The 18,464-nt window shown below is 35.5% G+C and overlaps 1 protein-coding gene and 2 pseudogenes across 1 annotated transcript in view; 2 read left to right on the top strand and 1 right to left on the bottom strand.

The window, feature by feature from the left end:
- Window positions 1–18,464, bottom strand: part of MCF2 (MCF.2 cell line derived transforming sequence) — a 94,866-nt gene that overhangs the window by 36,352 nt on the left and 40,050 nt on the right. The window contains 9 exon segments of the mRNA XM_059678633.1: window positions 2,829–3,002; window positions 4,137–4,326; window positions 5,329–5,520; window positions 7,154–7,273; window positions 12,786–12,900; window positions 13,200–13,333; window positions 15,399–15,548; window positions 17,212–17,328; window positions 18,214–18,333. Coding sequence (XP_059534616.1) covers window positions 2,829–3,002; window positions 4,137–4,326; window positions 5,329–5,520; window positions 7,154–7,273; window positions 12,786–12,900; window positions 13,200–13,333; window positions 15,399–15,548; window positions 17,212–17,328; window positions 18,214–18,333 — 1,312 coding nt within the window.
- LOC132223829 (histone H3.3C-like) lies at window positions 9,377–9,819 on the top strand (annotated as a pseudogene).
- LOC132223828 (proteasome maturation protein-like) lies at window positions 10,912–11,328 on the top strand (annotated as a pseudogene).

Here is an 18,464-nt window from a genome sequence, read left to right as displayed (position 1 = left end):
TGCCTATACTATAGGCTAAGCTCCGAATTTGGTGCTAGGGATACAAACATAAATTGCACACAAACCCTTCCCTTATAGAGCTTACATTCTATCAAGAGAAACACAAAACAGGAAATAACACTAAAGGTGAGACGAAATGAACAGGGACTTGTTATCACATAGCTTGACTATCCAACTGAACTGGGAAAAGGGGAAGAGAGGCAGGAAGGAAAATATTACCTAAAGAAGGTGGCCTACAGTAGGAAAATTGATAGAGGAGTAGGAGCTAGTGAAGGGAAACGAGAGAGGGAAGGGAACACTGTTCCTGAGAGAAAACAGTATATGTGAAGTCCAAAGGCAAGATAACTAAGGGAATTTAAGAAGGGAAAATGGGGAGACAGGGAGACTCCTATAGTTGTCAAAGTAATAGATGATATTAACTTGGATTAGGGAAGTGGCAGTGAGTGATAGCAATGGGAATGGAAATAAGTGAGGGTTTTTTTTTACCGATGAGAGGTGGGGCATGAGTGAGAAGGGGAAGCCAAGGGCCCAGGAATCATGGTGCTATTCACAGAGATGAGGAAAATAGGAAGAGCAGGTTTGCAAAAGAGAAGCAATCAGTTTGGGGTATGCTGAGTCTGAGTTGTCTATAGGAAATTCGAGGAGGCAAATTGTAAATGCAGGTTTGACTAGACTAGACTTACAGATTTAGGAACTCAAACCACATTTTACCCCTCACAGACAATGTTCTTCCATAACTTCCCTCTGTATTAAATGTTAATTCAACAAATATTTGTTACATCCTGCTAGGTTCCAGGAGGCAACTGTGCTAGGTACAGAATTCTATTTGATACAAATTAATAAAAATAAAAGCAAAGAACAAAAAAAACCCAGCTTAACTTATTTTATGAAAAATTAGCACTTATGCTTTGATTTGACCCAAACTTAAATATCTGGCTTAGCAATTAAAAGTCTTGAAGAATTACTTGGAACTGATTGTTATAATCCCCATTACTCACAGAGCAATAGGGTAAAATGAATGATGTTTGTAGCATAAGTAATGCTTTGATTTAATTTATAAACCATGATTTATGATTAATAAAATCATTAATCTAACCATGTCATGAAGCTGCTTTCTTCCTCATAAATGCACTAGGCAGTCTTAAATTGCAGCAAATTCAAGCTACTCCCAACAAATAATTTTATTGTGGATGACACAAGAGTCTATAAAATGAAAAACAGCTTGATTTATTTTAATAGTAAAACTGTTTTCCTCTTATGAGTGGTCATTTGATGAAAGCGCATAATCTACTTTTTATATAGTCATTTTCCAAGACTAAGTGTAATAGTGAGAGAATAATGGACAGTTATTATGAAAAAGAGAGAAAGTTAATTGTAGGCAGAATGCAAAAATGAATGCTGATCGTTTGAAATGCCAAAGTGATTTTTCACATACACAAACTCAGAAAATGTACTAGTGAAAAGTAATAAAGATAGGTACCCTTCAAAAAAATTTTACATGATTGAAAGAAAGTATCCAACTCCCACTGCAGAAAGAAAGTGTAACACCATTAACTAATAATATCAGAAATTAATGAAACAACACAAAGCAATATGCACTTTAGTGATTAAGGCAGTGAGTGGGATTTGGACAGTCTCTTCAGAATCCTGTTTCTCAACCCAAGGTGTGCCACTTCTGGAACCCCTTTCAAGGAGCTGAACTTTTAGAAGACTGTAAAGAAAGAAGCCTTAGTTGGATAGTCTTGTTTATTGTATACTTCCTATGTTCTACAATTTTTTTCACAAGAACCCTTTGAAGTCAATAGGTGTCAATGTTCCTATTTTACAGGCAAGGAAACTGAGGTTAAAAGGTTAAGGGAACTGTTCAAGGTCACACAGACAATAAATGAATGCAGGAATCTGAGATCTTAGGAATAGCAACCTGTTCTATTTTCATTCTCAGTTATTGGTTTTTAGCCCCTTATTTTTTTTTACTTTTCCCCATATTATCATAGTCAACATTACTTATTTATGGGATTGGTCAGTTTTATTTGTGAGGATATTTTTATGTTTAATAATTATTAATTATATAACTTTGATCATCTTAGCCTAGTTACCTGCTTTCCTCATCACTTTTAAATATGATTCATGCTGGGGCTGGGCTGGATTTTTAAACTCATTATGCCTCGCTCAAGCTTTCTATGAATTTCAAAATAGTTCCCATACATTAATAAAGTCTCTGATTCTCTTAGATAAGAAAGACTGAATTTAGTCCTACATTTACCCATTCAACTTACTTAAGGCCCCAAAGCCAAATCACTCTCCTCCTTCAAGAGGCCCCAGAGGCTGCTCAAGGGAAACCTTGGAGCAATACAGTCATCTTATTTCCAGAGTAGCTCAACAACATAGTGAGGATAATTATTTTATCCCACAGAATGTAGAAAGGGAAATGGATATTACATGACTGAAATAGGTCAACAAAGATTAAAACCAGAAAGTGGACTCTGTGACAGGCAAAATTGTTCTATTTACTTGCATTTATGTACAACAGACAAGCCATTCTATTATCCAAGCCATTTACTTCCTAGAAGCTTACAAGAACCAAGTTATAGTTTATTGAGGTATATCATGTATATGCGTGAGTATGTGCAGGCATATGTGTGTACCAGTAACATATGCCTTCCTTCTTCCACCTGCTGAAGAAAAGGGTGAATTTGATGTTGGTATAAATGTTCACACTCATTGCAAGTCTGGACTATTTAGTACAGATTTGTAACATCCTGTAGGAGTAACAAAGTAAATAAGAGCAGTAACATAAAAAATAAAAGAAGGAATGTAAGATTCTTTACCAGGTTTAGGTGAAAAAAAGGGTGCTTTAGGTATGATCGCTTTGTTGGAAGCAGGTACCTCAAACTGGATTGGCCTCACATGCTCATATTTCAGGTTCTTGAAACCAGCTTGTTGGTTCTCAAATACAGTTCGAATGCTTTCAAGCTTGAGTTGTACAGTCTGAATTTGAATCTACAGGTTGTATAAAAATTTTATGAAATATTTTATGAAATGGGATGATTACAAATACTATCAGATTTCTCAGACTCAAACAGTCCAAATATTAATGTAGGGTTCAAAATATAACTAGAAGGAATTTAGAAAAGTAATGGAGATGAATGTATTATCTCCACATAACCAAAACAAATAAAAGAAAAATTCATCAAGCAGTCATGAAATAGGTCACCACATAAAGTGATTTACCCTTCATAAACAAGAAGGGATATTGCCTGGAAAAGAAGGCATATTTAGCATCAGAAAGCCACCAAGTTAAGCATTGTCACAGTAGTTTATGTTTCTTTTAGTTCTCCATGTTGTAAAAGGCTCCTCAGAGCCATTATAAAGAATATCTCCCTCTGGCCTTCCTAGACAATTTGACACAGCTAAGCTTGGTGGCATCCAGAGAATGACTCGGTTATTGCCACAGCCATGTTTCTGTTTTTCTGGGGCATTCCCTAAGATCTGCTGCTAAACACAGATTTAAATACTGTTCCAATCTTTGCATCAGACATTTTAGCAGCAAATGGTATCACAAATAAACTTATCTACAATGTGAAAACAGTGCTTCATGACATCTCCAATGGGGTGGTACTGAACAAACCTAAAGCTCTCCACCCCACCAACAGCAACTTCCGCTTGCTCCCCACCCCCATCAAGACCCAGATCCTTTCTTTAAACCTTCCTTCTCAAACTGAGTAGAAGCGATATCTGTATCCACACAGCATCTGTTGTTGGTTACTGCAGCACAAAGAAAAGATGTTTGGGGTAGGGTGATCTTGACATTGGCCCAATATTTGCCAATACAGCTTTGGTCTTTCTCCAAGGATGCACAAGAAAATGTATGTGAGAGCTCCTAGTATGTGAAAAGAGTTTAAAAATAATGGAGTCAGAGCTCATAAAGGAAATTACTCTTAATTAAATAGCAAGAATAAACCTTTGGATTTTTTGAAGCTTAACAGTGACACTGATATCACCTCTAATCCTTAAGCGCACTGTGTAATTGCAATTTGATATAAGTTAGCAGTGAAGTAATAAAACTCTTACAATACTAAACCTATGGTAATTATAGTTTTTAAAAATGTGTTTACTTAAAAAGAAGCCTCTTATTTTGAGTTCAGGGGATAAAAGTACATCAAATTCATACTGTAGGGTTTTAGTAGCAAAGTTTATAAAGGGCAGAGTCATTTCAAGAAAATGTTCGATATCTTGGAGGGCTTTCTGAGCATTTTCTTTAGACTGAAACTTATCTATTTCCTGATTAGCTAGAAGACATTCTCCTTCACCACAGCATTGAAGAGCCTGGTGAGCACACTACACACACACACACACACACACACACACACACACACACACACACACACCATAACTATGAGTAAATGAAAACATATATGTTTGTCCCTTAAAACAGTGTTTATCAGTTTATCAGTCCCGGCTTCTGTCAATCAGGGTTACTTTCAGAGCTATTAAAAATAAAGATATCTAGGTTGGGTCTCCAGAAACTCTGATTCAGTAGCTCAGGGCCATAAGCCAGGTATTTATATGTTTACAGAGCTCCACAGGTATTTCTGATGCACAACCAAACCTGGGAAGCACTGCACTCATTTCACAACAAGGAAATCATTCTGCAGCAGAAGCCTGACCATTCTATCAATACTAATATTTGAGCTGCATGCTATTTTCCCAAAATCAATAACTGAAATATGAAACTCCTAGAAAAATGCAAAGTATAATATGAAAGCATAATGATTGCTCAGGACAAGGATAAAAGTTTCCTTGCCATAGAAGGTGTGCAGATTAAAATGTTCATGCTCAGATATGATGCCTGTAAATGATAGCCCTATTTTTCATTCCACTGCCAGGAACAGATCTTATCTTCACTGCTTACCCATGAATGGGGTCAGGCCCTCAAGCAATGGCAGAATATTTTCCAGTCACTTTAATTTTTTACTGCTATAACTATGAAATGTGGGAAGAGTTTCAGGTTTTATCAAAATGCCCCCCAAGGTTTTGTAGTGTTCTGTCTGCAAACTATCACTAGAGTAGAGGCTTCAGAGATGTACCCAAAATAGAAAGAAGCCATCACAACCACAATCTCAGTATTTAGAACAGAGGCCGAAATTCTTATAATACTAACCTGCTATGAATTCTGCAGAGTTAATATGGATTAAATAAGCATAGTCAAACTCAGACCTCTTGCAAATTCCAAAGCTATACCAGACCTTGACCATATAACCTCTGAGAAGGACGCAGGAAAAATATCTATCTTCCTTTTAAGAAATGCACCATGCCACATGACACTACCTGCTGTAGACGTTTATGCATTTCGAAGGTCCAGATGAGTTGTATCCGTTTGTGTTTTGTCTCATTAACCAAAATATCAGAAAGATAATGTAGCTCGGTGCACCTCTGGTAGATCAAATCAAGTGCATAATGGTGATTTGATGTAAGTCTGTGTCCATGTAAAATCACAAACTGGACCTTTGCTAACAAATCCTGATTTTAAGAAAGAAGTAAAATAATAACTGCATGATCTCTGTTCAAAGAGAGGGGGGAATAATTAAGAAGCAGATTGATTGAGCAAGGATATATTTTGCCAAAAATATGATTTGATATCATACTTTTACAGGCTGCAAAAAAAGCTGTTACAGTAATTAGCTGTAGCAGTTGATATCAGAAACTCACACATTTCTGGTAATATAAAAAGAAAACTATCCAGTCTCCCAGAATAGGAATGAGATTTGCTTCTTGTGGATTGTACAGATTTAGAACAGAACCCCATATATCAAACGAAGTACACACCAGCCAAAGAAAGCTAATTGGTTTCACACATGTCAGCCTTGGAAATCCACCTGACACCTTTACAGATCTGAAGTGAACCTATCACAGGGTTTGCATGTCAAAAGGGATCTTAAAGGCCTTGCCTCCACATCAACTGCTGACTCGCCCCCACCATAGTGACTAAAACATAATAGGAGCTCAGGAAATGTTTGTCGACGTAAAATAAAGAAACCTGAAGCCCCATATGAAGAAGTGACTAGCCTATCCAGATAGTGGGCAAACCAGGGTGAAAATAGGAAGCAGTTTAATGGAACAGAATTCCAGTGTTGCAAGATGAGAAAGGTCTAGAGATCTGTTGCACAACAATGTGAATACATTAAACACTACTTAACTGTACACTTAAAATATTAAATTTTGTTATGTCTTTCATCACAATTACAACTGAAAATTATTAAAAAACAAAAACAAACAATAAAACCAAAGCCCCCTAGTTTCCAACCCAGTTTGCCTTCTTTTTCTACTCTACCATAGGAATCTGTAAATTGCCCCACAATCACAAAGATCTACAAGCAGAATTCCAGAACTGGTCACCACAACTGCTACCTCTCAATTTTTGTTTCTTGGTGCTGGTGGTTCACCTATAAATCTATTTGTTTGCTGAAAACCCACCTTAAAAACCATGGCCTTGCCCTCTCATACAAAACAGGGGAGCAAAGCTAGAGTTTGTTAACTAGTAAAGCCATGAGTCCAAGCTTTAAGACTGGCAGTTAGCTCTTTTGAGTCATGTATCTCAGGTACTGTGCTGAGTGTTTTATCTACAACACCTAAATGAATCCTTACAATCTACTCTGCAAAGTAGGTCCTTTCATCACCAATTTATAAACTAGGACATTGAGGCCTAGAAAATGTAATCAATTTACGTAAGGTCACACAGCTAGTCAGATTAAGTAGATCTATCTATATGAATGTATTCTGGTTCAAATAGATATAACAAATGATGGATATTTATGGAATTATGTTCTTGTATGTTTCCCTTATTTCCAAGTACTCAAATAGGATTCTTGATAGACATTTTTCTAGCTTCTTCAAAATGATTTATGATCTTGTTCCCACTGGCAGGCCTAAAATATTTCACACCATTATCTCAGAAGCTTCCTACATGATATATGCAGTGTCACTTCAGGCCCACATTGAACAGAATGGAAAACAGACCAATGTTATTGAAAAAATTACATAGATGTTGCTGAGAGATTACCAGTAATCATAATAAGGCTTTCAACTACTGAAAAGCATCAAAATGTACTATTATACTCCATAAATATAATGAACATCTGAAATGCAATCTTACCTGAGAATTTTCATCTAAGTTTTCCAAATGTTTTATTTTTTGTTTTATATGAGCTATATTCCCTGTGACATCTGCCAACTCTGCTTGTTGATTTAATAGAAGTTCAACTTCACGCACAAGCTAAAAATAGTAATAAAAATTAGTCTTACAAGCAAATAAATTATTAAGCATTTCCCTTAATAATCAAGTTGTATAGGAAATGCTATTAAATAAGAACATCAATATGAAAAACTGTACATATGAAAAATATTTTCAGTTATTTTATTCACAGTAATTCGTATAATCTGCTAAAATTTAACCTCCTAGATATCAGTGTGTATTGATTATTTATAAAATATCACTATGTACATATGAAAACATGTATATGTGGACATGTATGGAAGTATGTATAAATATATATACCTATACATATATATTCCCTAGCTCTATGGTGAACAGTTCTAGAAACAAAGATCCTTTAGTAGCAATGAGGACTCCTAGCATCCAGATGTTGATCTTTAACATCATTTCCCAGAGAAAGAAATCAGAGCTTCTAGAAAATGTCTGGTTCCAAGGCTTGGACCATCTCTTTATGCTAGAAAGTAAAGAAGTGATAAAATAATATTTGGACATATCACCAGGACATGGTAGTTAGCTTGAAACACCAAAATAGTAAGAGCAGTAATAAATTATGAACCATTAAAAATCTATGAAGCCATGGACCCAAAAATATAGATAGATGATAGATAGATAGATAGATAGATAGATAGATAGATAGATAGATAGATAGATAAGGAGAAGGGAAGACCCTTGCTTACAATAGCATGCCTATGTGGACTGGTAAATGTGGAGGAGACACTAGAGAAAAAAAACCCCATTATTTCACAACTATTATAATAAAGACTATTTAAATCAAGAAAGATCAATTGATATTAAACCTATGGTTATCTTTTGATGAGGAGCAAGATATTTGCATGGGCCCAGCCGCTGTGGCTCAGTGATTGAACGTCGACTTATGAACCAGAAGATCACAGTTCGATTCTGATGAGGGCACATGGGTTGTGGGCTGGATCCCCAGTAGGGGCCATGCAGGAGGCAGGCGATCAATGATTCTCTTCCATCATTGAAGTTTCTATCTCTCTTACCCTCTCCCTTCTTCTCTGAAATCAATAATATATTTTTAAAAGATATTTACATGGCCTTAAATTCTCTCCCCACACATTTCCTATTAGATACAAGTGGAAAAAAGTAACTATACAGTGGAGAAATTTAATAGCACCCTGACTGGGTGATCAAAGTCTACATCAACAATGAGGGATCGGTGGACTTAATTTCCTCCAGATGTGATACCTTCAGAAGGACACATCACATATGCGATATTCTAGGCAGTCATACACAGATTAATCTAATCACGAGAAAATGTCAGACAAATGCAAAAATAAGATTTTATTTTTAAAAGGACTGTATTGTACTTTTATCCATCTATAAGTTATTTTTTTACTTAATCCCTTCATTTTTTTCACCCAGCTCCCTCTCCCTCCCCTCTGACAGCTATCAGTCTGTTCCATGTATTCATGCCTCTGTTTCTATTTTGTTCATCAGCTTATTTTGTTCATTATATTCCACATGTCAGTGAAATCACACAATACAATATACAGATGATGTATTATAGAATTGTACCTCTGAAATCTATAATTTTATTAACTAATGTCACCCCAATAATTTCAATTAAAAATAAAATAAATAAAAAGGACTGTATTATTAAAAATGTTAATGTCATAAAAGACAAAATATGGCTATAGAAATGTTCTAGATTAAAGGCAACTAAGGAGACGTGACAACTTAATGCCATACAAGACTCTCTAGACTGGACCCTGTATTATACATGGGAAATTAACAGATGGAAACATTTCATTCTGCTAAAAAAATTCTCTTCTTCCTGGTATTGGTAGTTTTGAACATTAGATTTTTTTTTCCATGGGTCAAAAATTACCTAACTATATGCTTGCAAAAAGGGGACAAAAAAAGCATCATCCCATGCACTGAAGGATCATGGGTTCAATTCCTCATCATGACACATACCCAGGTTTTGGTTTCCATCTCCAGTCAGAGTGTGTAGGGGAGACAATCAATTGATGTTTCTCTCTCACATTGATGTTTCTCTTTCTTTCTCTCTCTCTCGAAAAAAAAAAAAATCATTTTTTTTTAAAAAAAGGATAGCTGAAGAATGGGTCTCTCTATACAATGGCTCATACAAAGCAAACGGCCTGCAAATAGACTGGTGGTAAAGCACCGAGGAAGCCACTAGCTACCAAAGTCACTCTCAAGAATACACCTTCGACCAAAGGGGTGAAGAAACCTCATCATTACAGGCCTGGTACCATGGAACTTCCTAAAATTAGACATTAGCAGAAGTTTGCTGAACTTCTGATTCGCAAACTTCCCTCCCAGTATCTGGTGTGAAAAATTGCTCAGGACTTCAAAACAGACCTACGCTTCCAGAATGCACCTATTGGTGCTTTGCAGGAGGCAAATGAGGCCTATCTAGTTAGCCTTTTTGAAGACACCAACCTGTGTGCTATCCACGCCAAACATGTAATAATTATGCCAAAAGACATCCAGCTAGCACACCACATATGAGGAGAGTGTGCTTAAGAATCCACTAAGATGGAAACATTTCATTCTGTTAAAAAAATTCTCTTCTTCCTGTTATTGGTAGTTCTGAACATTAGATTTTTTTTCCATGGGTCAAAAGTTACCTAACTATATGCTTGCAAAAAGGGGACAAAAATCAGGTATTAGCAGTATTCCCATATTCATTTGTGTGAGAATTTTTTAATATAAATATGGGAACATAAAGCATTGATGCAAGTTAAAATGTTTCAGTAAACAACATTCAGCAGTTTAACTTTATAAAAATGTAAATAAACATGTTAATTTGGGCAATGTCAGCATTTGGATTTTAAAAAAACAGTAAACTTCTTATTGATGGCAAAAAATGATAGTATCAAGTCAGTTGGCAAAATTGGAATACTGACAGTAGATAATACAAAAGTATCACATTATTGTTGAATGCACTAAGTTTGGTAACTGTACTATAATTATGCAACATAATATTCCTATTCTGTATATTCAGAAACATCACATTTGACAATATTCAAAATGTTATGAAAGTTTGAAATTGCCAAACAAGTTTTTAAGTTAACTTCCTAAATATAGAGTCTATCTGATGTCACTATGAAATACAGATCATGTCAGTGAGATTATAATCCAAGAAGAAACAGAATAATAACTGCAGTATAAAAATTTAATATGGATTCAAATTAAGATATATAGAGAGGTATAATAGGTATGATCAGGGAAAGTGTTACTTTTCCATGTGTTCATTTGGGGAGGAGAGAAAGACACAAATATCTAGAAGGACCAAGAGCAATTTGACCTATTCTTTCAGGACGATTTCATGGAGAGCATGGCATTTCAAAATCTGTTTGAATCATAGAAGGGAAAGGACTGGTAGTAACTGTGCCCTGTGTCCAGAATGCAGTGCCCCTCCAAGACCTAATCCTGCTAGAACAAATGAAATACCAAGCAAGTAAGCCACTCATGGGTAGAAAAAAAGCTGGCCACATGGAAGACAGAAAAGAAGTGAGTGTTCATGGATTCCCTGGTAACATATATGAAAGAGACTGTGAGGAGCTTGGACATGATTGCAAAGAAAAGAAGCAACTAAATCTAGGGCAGTGATGGAGCTGAAAGGCTGTTCACAGACTGAGGAGAAGATGAATACCAGAGGACTTGGATCTCAGCTAAAGGGCAATATTCCAGTTATTGAATTTTCAATAAGTGGACCTTTTGAAAAACATGATCTTCTTCAAACACATTTTTTGTTTGAAAAATGAATTTTTGCCCAGTCATACTCTTGAATTATCAGAAGAAAATTTCCAGCTCAACAAATATAAAATTAATTTTTCCACACAGAAACATCCAGGGTCTGTTTGCTCTACTAAAATTGCAAATGGAATTCAATGCAGTGCAACAGGTTTGGTGTCTTCCATTTTTTCAAACTCATACCTTTCACTGATATTTTGTGGGGTAATGATGAAACTATTGGATTTGAAGATCTTCTCAATGACTCGTCACAAAATAAAGCAATGGGAAAACCACACTTGGTGGAATATAAACTCAGTTTACTATAATGCAGTGTGCTGATCATGGAAATGGAGGAGCTATATCTTGTTTACAGTCATCTTTTTACTATAATTTTATGTACACAACATTAAAAGTACTGGCACATGAGAATCGTTGCCTAAATAGTATCTGATCATTTTTAATTATTTGGGTCTTTGGTTTATAGCCATGTGACAGTTGAAAACACTAGAGATGATTTTTAAACTCCTAATTTATATGGAAACAATAGGTTTTTATGTCTTTAAAACCTATTGCTAATGAATATTATAAAAGTCACAATGGGTTCCAATTCAACCTATTTTCTAGGTAATCCATTAATTGAATTTTGAATAACCATTATCAGTATTTGAGTCTGCAGTCTTCATAGTAACCTCTTTTAGAGTAAACATCTATAATTGACTTCAGTGGTAACCCTTCAACTTAAGTACAAAATTAAATATTTATATTTTACCTTGTTTAGGTAATATTTGTACTTACATGAAAAATATTTGCTTTATTGGAGCAGCTACTTTAGAAGTGTAGCTATTCTTTGATTCTACTGGGGTTAAAAGCATAAGTTCAGAGTTTTTTTTATTTTAGCCTTGCCTTTAATGTAAAAAAAATTAAATAAAGCAACCAGCAGATGTCAACTTAAAAAAAGGAAATTAATTCTGTATCTCTTGACTATATATGATGGATTTTCCAGAAGAATCCAAATAGAATATACTTATAACCTTTTTAGATAATGTATAACTAAACATGATTTAATTTCATCCATCAGGCTTTTCATAAATATAAATTGCTGAATCAGAAAAAAAAGTTTTGTTAAATCATGTAAAACATAGTCAGCAGAGGAATATGGTATTTTGAAAAATCAAGAAAGAAATTGATATTATTTTCTAGGAAAGCTACCCCATAAGGTGAAAGCATTTTATATTTAAAGTAAATTTGAATAACAAACATCAGAGTAGACTACAACTTCAGTCTTTCTAATATATGTTAGCACATAAGTACTCTTTTGAAGGAAATGAATGAGCCACAGAAGTAGAAGTCTTGGCATTTAGTAGTTTTTTTCTTCATTCAAGGTCAGGGTTCACTCACAGTTGCCTCCTCCCCCCACCCCATCTCTCCATGGGTTTAAATGGTCATCTTGGAGACTATTTCTAATAATCAAGGAATAAAAAACTCTGAAATAATGAAAATAAATGTATAAAGAAATATTTAGCCCTGACCAGTGTGGCTCAGTTGATTGGAGTGTCATCATGAGAATCAAAGGGTCGAGAGTTCAATTCCTGATCCGGTCACAAACCCAGGTTGTGGGTTCAATCCCCAGTGAGGGTGCATGCAGGAGGAAATTGATCGATGTTTCTCTCTCATGTCAATCAATCAATCTCTCTCTCTCTCTCTCTCTCTCTCTCTCTCTCTCTCTCTCTCTCTCTCCTCTCTCTCTAAAATCAATTTTTTGAAAAAGAAATGTTTAACTGACCTCTTGAAAATCCTGCTCAAACTTCCATAGTTGCAGATACTGCTCCATTTTTAGTTGGTGTTTTTCCCAAAATTCATCAAAAGCAATTTCCATATCATGTACTTGAGTCAGCAATCTTAACAAAGAAAAGTTAAAACAAAGGCTTGTTTTATAAGTAGGTAGATAAACTGGGTATGGACATTAAGAATTATAGGCAAAGTCACAGCCTATAACACTTGGTCCAAGTAAAGAACATCCCTGTCCACAGAACCTAGTCTGCAAGCAAATGAACTTCTGTGAGACAACTCAGGAATGAGTTCTTAAATTTCCAGAGATCCAAGAATACTTTAACACTTAACAGATTGCAGCAAAAATGCATAATTCTCTTTCAAAAGTATAAAATAAGTGACTCTATACCCAAAAGAAAGTACTCACTTATTCACAGTTTGCCAGTCACCACTTATTTGCTCATGATGTTCAAATCTTGAACTGATAGCTTCTTCAGGGTCAGGCTCTTCCAAATTTGTTAGCAGAATTCTTCCTTCTTTGGTTACAGCTGTAATATCATTCTGTACAAAGGTACAATAGGGGATGTATCAAATACCTGCCAGTAACCTAATCTGAATAACCTGAAGAGAAGGAAGAATATATCGATAGCATGCAGAATAAATATAGTAGTTTAGAATGGTCTTTACTTTCATAACTGAAACCATCAAGGAATACCTCAGTACCACAGAATCCAAAAGCTGTGAGAATCTCCAAGAAGCCTCTGTCTGTTGAGATGGATGTTACAATCATTATTTCTATAAGATCTTTATAGGCAGAAGTACCCGATGCACCATTTGTAGCCTCCTTCTTTTACTGGTAGAGAGTTCTAAGTTATTCTATTCTGCTAATATTTTAATGTACTTCAATAAAACAATAATAGCATAATAAAGTGTACCACACTAGAAAGCATACAATTGCAAATAGTATTTAATATATATTCAGATATTGTTAGGTAAATGCCTTTCCTACTAAAATTTAATTGTTGCCCATCATTGCCTGCCTTAAGAATTATGTCCACATTTGGATTAATTATTCTATCATGAAGCATATGCTTCTATTCAGAAGGTTTTAACTTTGGACGGTGGATTCTTCAGGCATGTAAGAGTAATAATGGCTTCCTTCAGGAGATCAAAAAATGGAGTGTACATGTATTTTTGTGGAAACATGTTCCATGACACCACCATCAATATGAATCTCTCTATATAAAAGCCTAATATGCAAAGTGTCCCCTCGGGAATTCAACTGATTGGGAGTTCGATCGCTCGCTATGATGTGTGCTGACCATGAGGGGTGGCGCGGAATGAAGGAAGACCCCAGCAGGCAGCCGGCAGCCACTAGGGACCCTACCCTTGCTTAAATTTTGTGCACTGGGCCTCTAATAAGAACATAAACATTAAGAGCTATTGCCAGCTATGTGCCAAACACTGCAGTACATATATCATGTACTTCATTTCATTCTCACAACAGCTCTACAAAGTATGCACGTATCATCATCAACAACCTCATTGTAAATATGAAAAAACTGAAACTTTGAAAGGGTAAGCAAATTATCCAACACACAGCGTTTGAGAGACAGTGCATTCTTTCCTTGAACAGTTTTGCTTTTAGATTGTGATTCAAAATTTCACTTTCTCTCCTCTTCTTAATTTAAAAATGTCACCTCTAGCCCTGACCAGTTTGGCTCAGTGGATAGAGTGTTGGCCTGCGGACTGAAGGGTCCCAGGTTCGATTCTGGTCGAGGGCATGTACCTTGGTTGCAGGCACATCCCCAGTAGGGAGTGTGCAGGAAGCAGCTGAATCAATGTTTCTCTCTCATTGATGTTTCTAACTCTCTATCCCTTCCTCACTGTAAAAATATATATATATTTTTTTTTAAATGTCACCTCTATATAGAGCTTGTACCTGTCAGTACCCCAGCTAGCCTATTATCATATGAAGAACATGAGTCTACATGGAAGCTTAGTGGTTATTCAGATCATTCATAAACTTTTTGGGAATAGTGAATTCAAAGTATTTGGTGACTCAGAAACCTTCACAACCCAACACTCCAAACAACTGGGTAGGAGAGCTAAATCAATTTCTTAGTTCTTGTAGAAAACATCAAGAACTAGTACTCTATGGAAGAGAAAGCTTGTAATTAATTTATCAATGTTTGGCTTAGTCCCAATGCTAATATATGGCAAAGTTGAGACTAGAAACCAGACCTCCTGACTTCTCATCAAGTTCTCCATTTTACATCCTACCTGTGGCAAGGTGTGTGACTATTGATATTCACTCTAACTTTCCAAACGAGAGTGCCTTTTCACAGGATAAAGAATATATAGTAACAAAAATGGCGCAGAGCATTTATAAACTACTCAATTTACAAATTAACAACTTATCAAGAGAATACATCATTTGCAAAAGGGACACTTACATTCAACATATCCAGGACATTCTCCTCTTGTATTCTTATTTATATTAGTGTGCTTTATAATATATATCTTTTGTCTCCCTACCCACTAATCAGTGTGAAATGGACACATTGAATACCTCTCTAGAAAAAGACCATGGAAAACATTTGTTCATATCCTCTGTCAGACATACCTTTAACAGGTGATACTTTTCAGCACGAATTGCAAGAATTCCTTCTATTGAAGGAATATCTTCCGGTAGGTCTGTCTCAGCTAGCTCGGTTCCAAAGGATTGTAACATTTGAGCCATATCTTTCACAGTGAGGGCAAAATTTTCTATAGCCTGCAAAGAACCAGTGATTCTTTTAATTCTATGGAAACCCTGCCAGCATATCAAAAGCTGGGTCAGTAATTGTATTTACTTTTATTTAGGTATGAGAGCAAACGCATAAACTACAAACTCTCCTCTGCTAAGGAAAGTTGTCATTGCCCTTGACAATCAACTAACTTTGCATCTAAGCCTCCAAAATCTATAGTCAGGAGAAGAGTCTTCTTCAATGCCTTTTATCTAAATTTCTGTACTTATTTCTTAGACACCGATGAAAACTATTTCTTAAAGATGTCATGTACTGAGTAATTTGTTTTATGACCTTAAAAATAGTGTTTTCCTTATTCTAGTAAACTCTGTAATTGTAAAGTTACTTTATAATAGCTTTACTTCTGAAGATAGATGAGAATATCGAAGTCACTTTATATTTATTATAGTTTATGAACAAGTATTAGCATTCCAAGCAAGGTGATGGAATGAGGTGATGAGGGAACATCTACTCATAGCAATTCATTTCAGGTTCTATTGCCCTAAAATGTCAAGTAAGATTTTGTTATTTATTTTGTTTCTAAATCAATTACTCAGAGAAAGAAGGACAACATAAAGAGACCATATAAATCCCCTGTTTACCACACAGCTCAAGGTATCTGCTTTTTTTATTTATAGCCTTTTCAGTAAAAGGCTAGCACTGCTAATTTTAACAATATACTTTCATATGAATGACTAGGACCATTGAATGAAGAATAAACGTGAGAAAAATAGAGCTCCAGTTTAATTAAACATCATTTAGTTACATCCTTCAGAAGGTTCCTATGTTTCTGGGATTTGGAGCAAAGATTCTTAGACCACAAACTCACCCCTGTGAGGTGCCAGGCCTTTGCCTATTTGTAAACTTCTAGAACGGAAGGAGACTTTGCTACAAATATAACTTCCTCAGGAGCACCATTAGGATGGTAAGATTAACAATATGATTTGCAGTTTTTAGTCCTCACCCAAGGATATGTTTAAAGAGAAGAAGGGAGGGAGGGAGCAGGAGAGAGAGACACAGACAGGCAGAGACAGAGACATTGGATCGGTTGCCTCTCGTACACTCCCTGACTGAGGATCAAACCCACAACCTAGGCATGTGCCCTGACTGGGAATCGAACCATTTCAGTATACTGGACAATGCTCCAATCAACTGAGCCACCTGGCCAAGACATGATCTCCTTTTTTTTTTTTTTTTGAGGGCTCACCATATGTCAGGCCCCATGCTAAACATTTTGATCATCCCAAGACCCCTATAAGTTAAAGTATTATTATTCCCATTTTACAACTGGGAAAACTGAGATTCAGAGAGGTTATATAACTTGTGCAAGGCGACACAGCTAAAAATCATCAGTGCTATGATTTGAATCTCAACCCTTTGTTTCTTCAAGTTACTAATGGCCACAGAAGGGGTGAACAGAGGAAGATCTCCTTATTCCCTAGGCCTCTCCTTCAACTGCCATCCTCAGTGATTCTTCATCATTTCTAGGTATTTCCTATAGAAGAAAATCAAGATATTGACTTATATATGTTTTTTTAAAAATAGGAGCCCCCAGAAATCTGTTTTTCCCAAAGAGGAAAAGAACTCTAGCACTAGATTTAAAAGCTCACATGAACTATAGGCTCTACAGTAAGGGCAAAAGAAACATACATTTCTGAAGATGATCCATTCACTGTGGCAGTACTGCAAGGTGCCGCCTAACTCAGGGGTTAATTGCTTGTCATCAATGTATGTCAGCAAATCACTAACTGAGCTCAGCATAACAACCTATATAAATAAGCAAGAAAGATACTGTTAACTGCCTTTTGTGGCATCCCTCCATTCAACTGTATAATGAAATTAGCCTTCAGTTAGAAGAAATTTATCTTTTATAAATGGTTCTAAAAATTCTCTCCTGTATAACCCCCACATATGTATGCAACACTACCTTCTTCAGGTAATAACACTTTTCATTTACAAAACATTTATCTGTAAAGCAAAATTAATTTCCATAAAAACCCAAACACCTGATTCTCCTTGATCTAATGGTCAACTTTTTGAAAGAATATTATGCCTACCACAAAGCAAAAGGACTTTATGTAGTCAGTTATAATTTATCAGGAGAGACTAATCTTTGCAAAAGTATCAAAATTTATGAGCACCTTATTCCTAGCCCTAAAAACATATAAAAATATCTGTTATAAAAACAAATACATAATATTCTGAACTAGCTCAGGATGGAAGTTCAAAAACATAAAACACATACTCATTATTTTCTAAAATGAAATGTCTTGATTTTATGCACACATGCACACATACAGAGTGGGGCAAAAGTAGGTTTACTGTTGTTTGTATGAAAAATAATACAATAATTAATAAATAATACAATAATAAACTCTATACTCATAACTGTAAGCCTATTTTTGCCCCACCCTCTATATGTAACATATGTGACATATATCTTTTTAAAAAGGAATTTCCTTATTAAAAATTCATTAATCTATTCCTTTAACAGTAGAAGCAGATGACTTTTAGGCTTTTAAATTTACAGTTTTGGAAAACAAATTCTATTTCTGTTAAATTATTCATGAGCACATATAAAACATCAACAGCATGGTACAATACCTTCATGAGAATAAAAGGAACAACACATTTTTAAAAACATACTCTTACCGGTAGTTTGAGCATGAAATCTTCCTGACTAAATCGAAATCCAATGTCTGTAAAAGTTCGTTGAAGAAAACTGGTTGGACGTAGAACCAATACCAAGTGTAAGTTCCCAGGGAAGGAAGCCTATAGGAAGAAAGAACACAGGAAAGAAAGAAAAAATTGTCAAAACATGTACTCAGCTGAGCACACATCACTTACAAGCCACTAAAAGACAAACTTTAAAAATGGATGTTGATAAAATCTAAAAACATGAA

The sequence above is a fragment of the Myotis daubentonii genome, chromosome X, assembly GCF_963259705.1.
Source record: "Myotis daubentonii chromosome X, mMyoDau2.1, whole genome shotgun sequence".
NCBI lineage: Eukaryota > Metazoa > Chordata > Mammalia > Chiroptera > Vespertilionidae > Myotis > Myotis daubentonii.
This window is presented reverse-complemented; position numbering and strand designations above follow the sequence as displayed.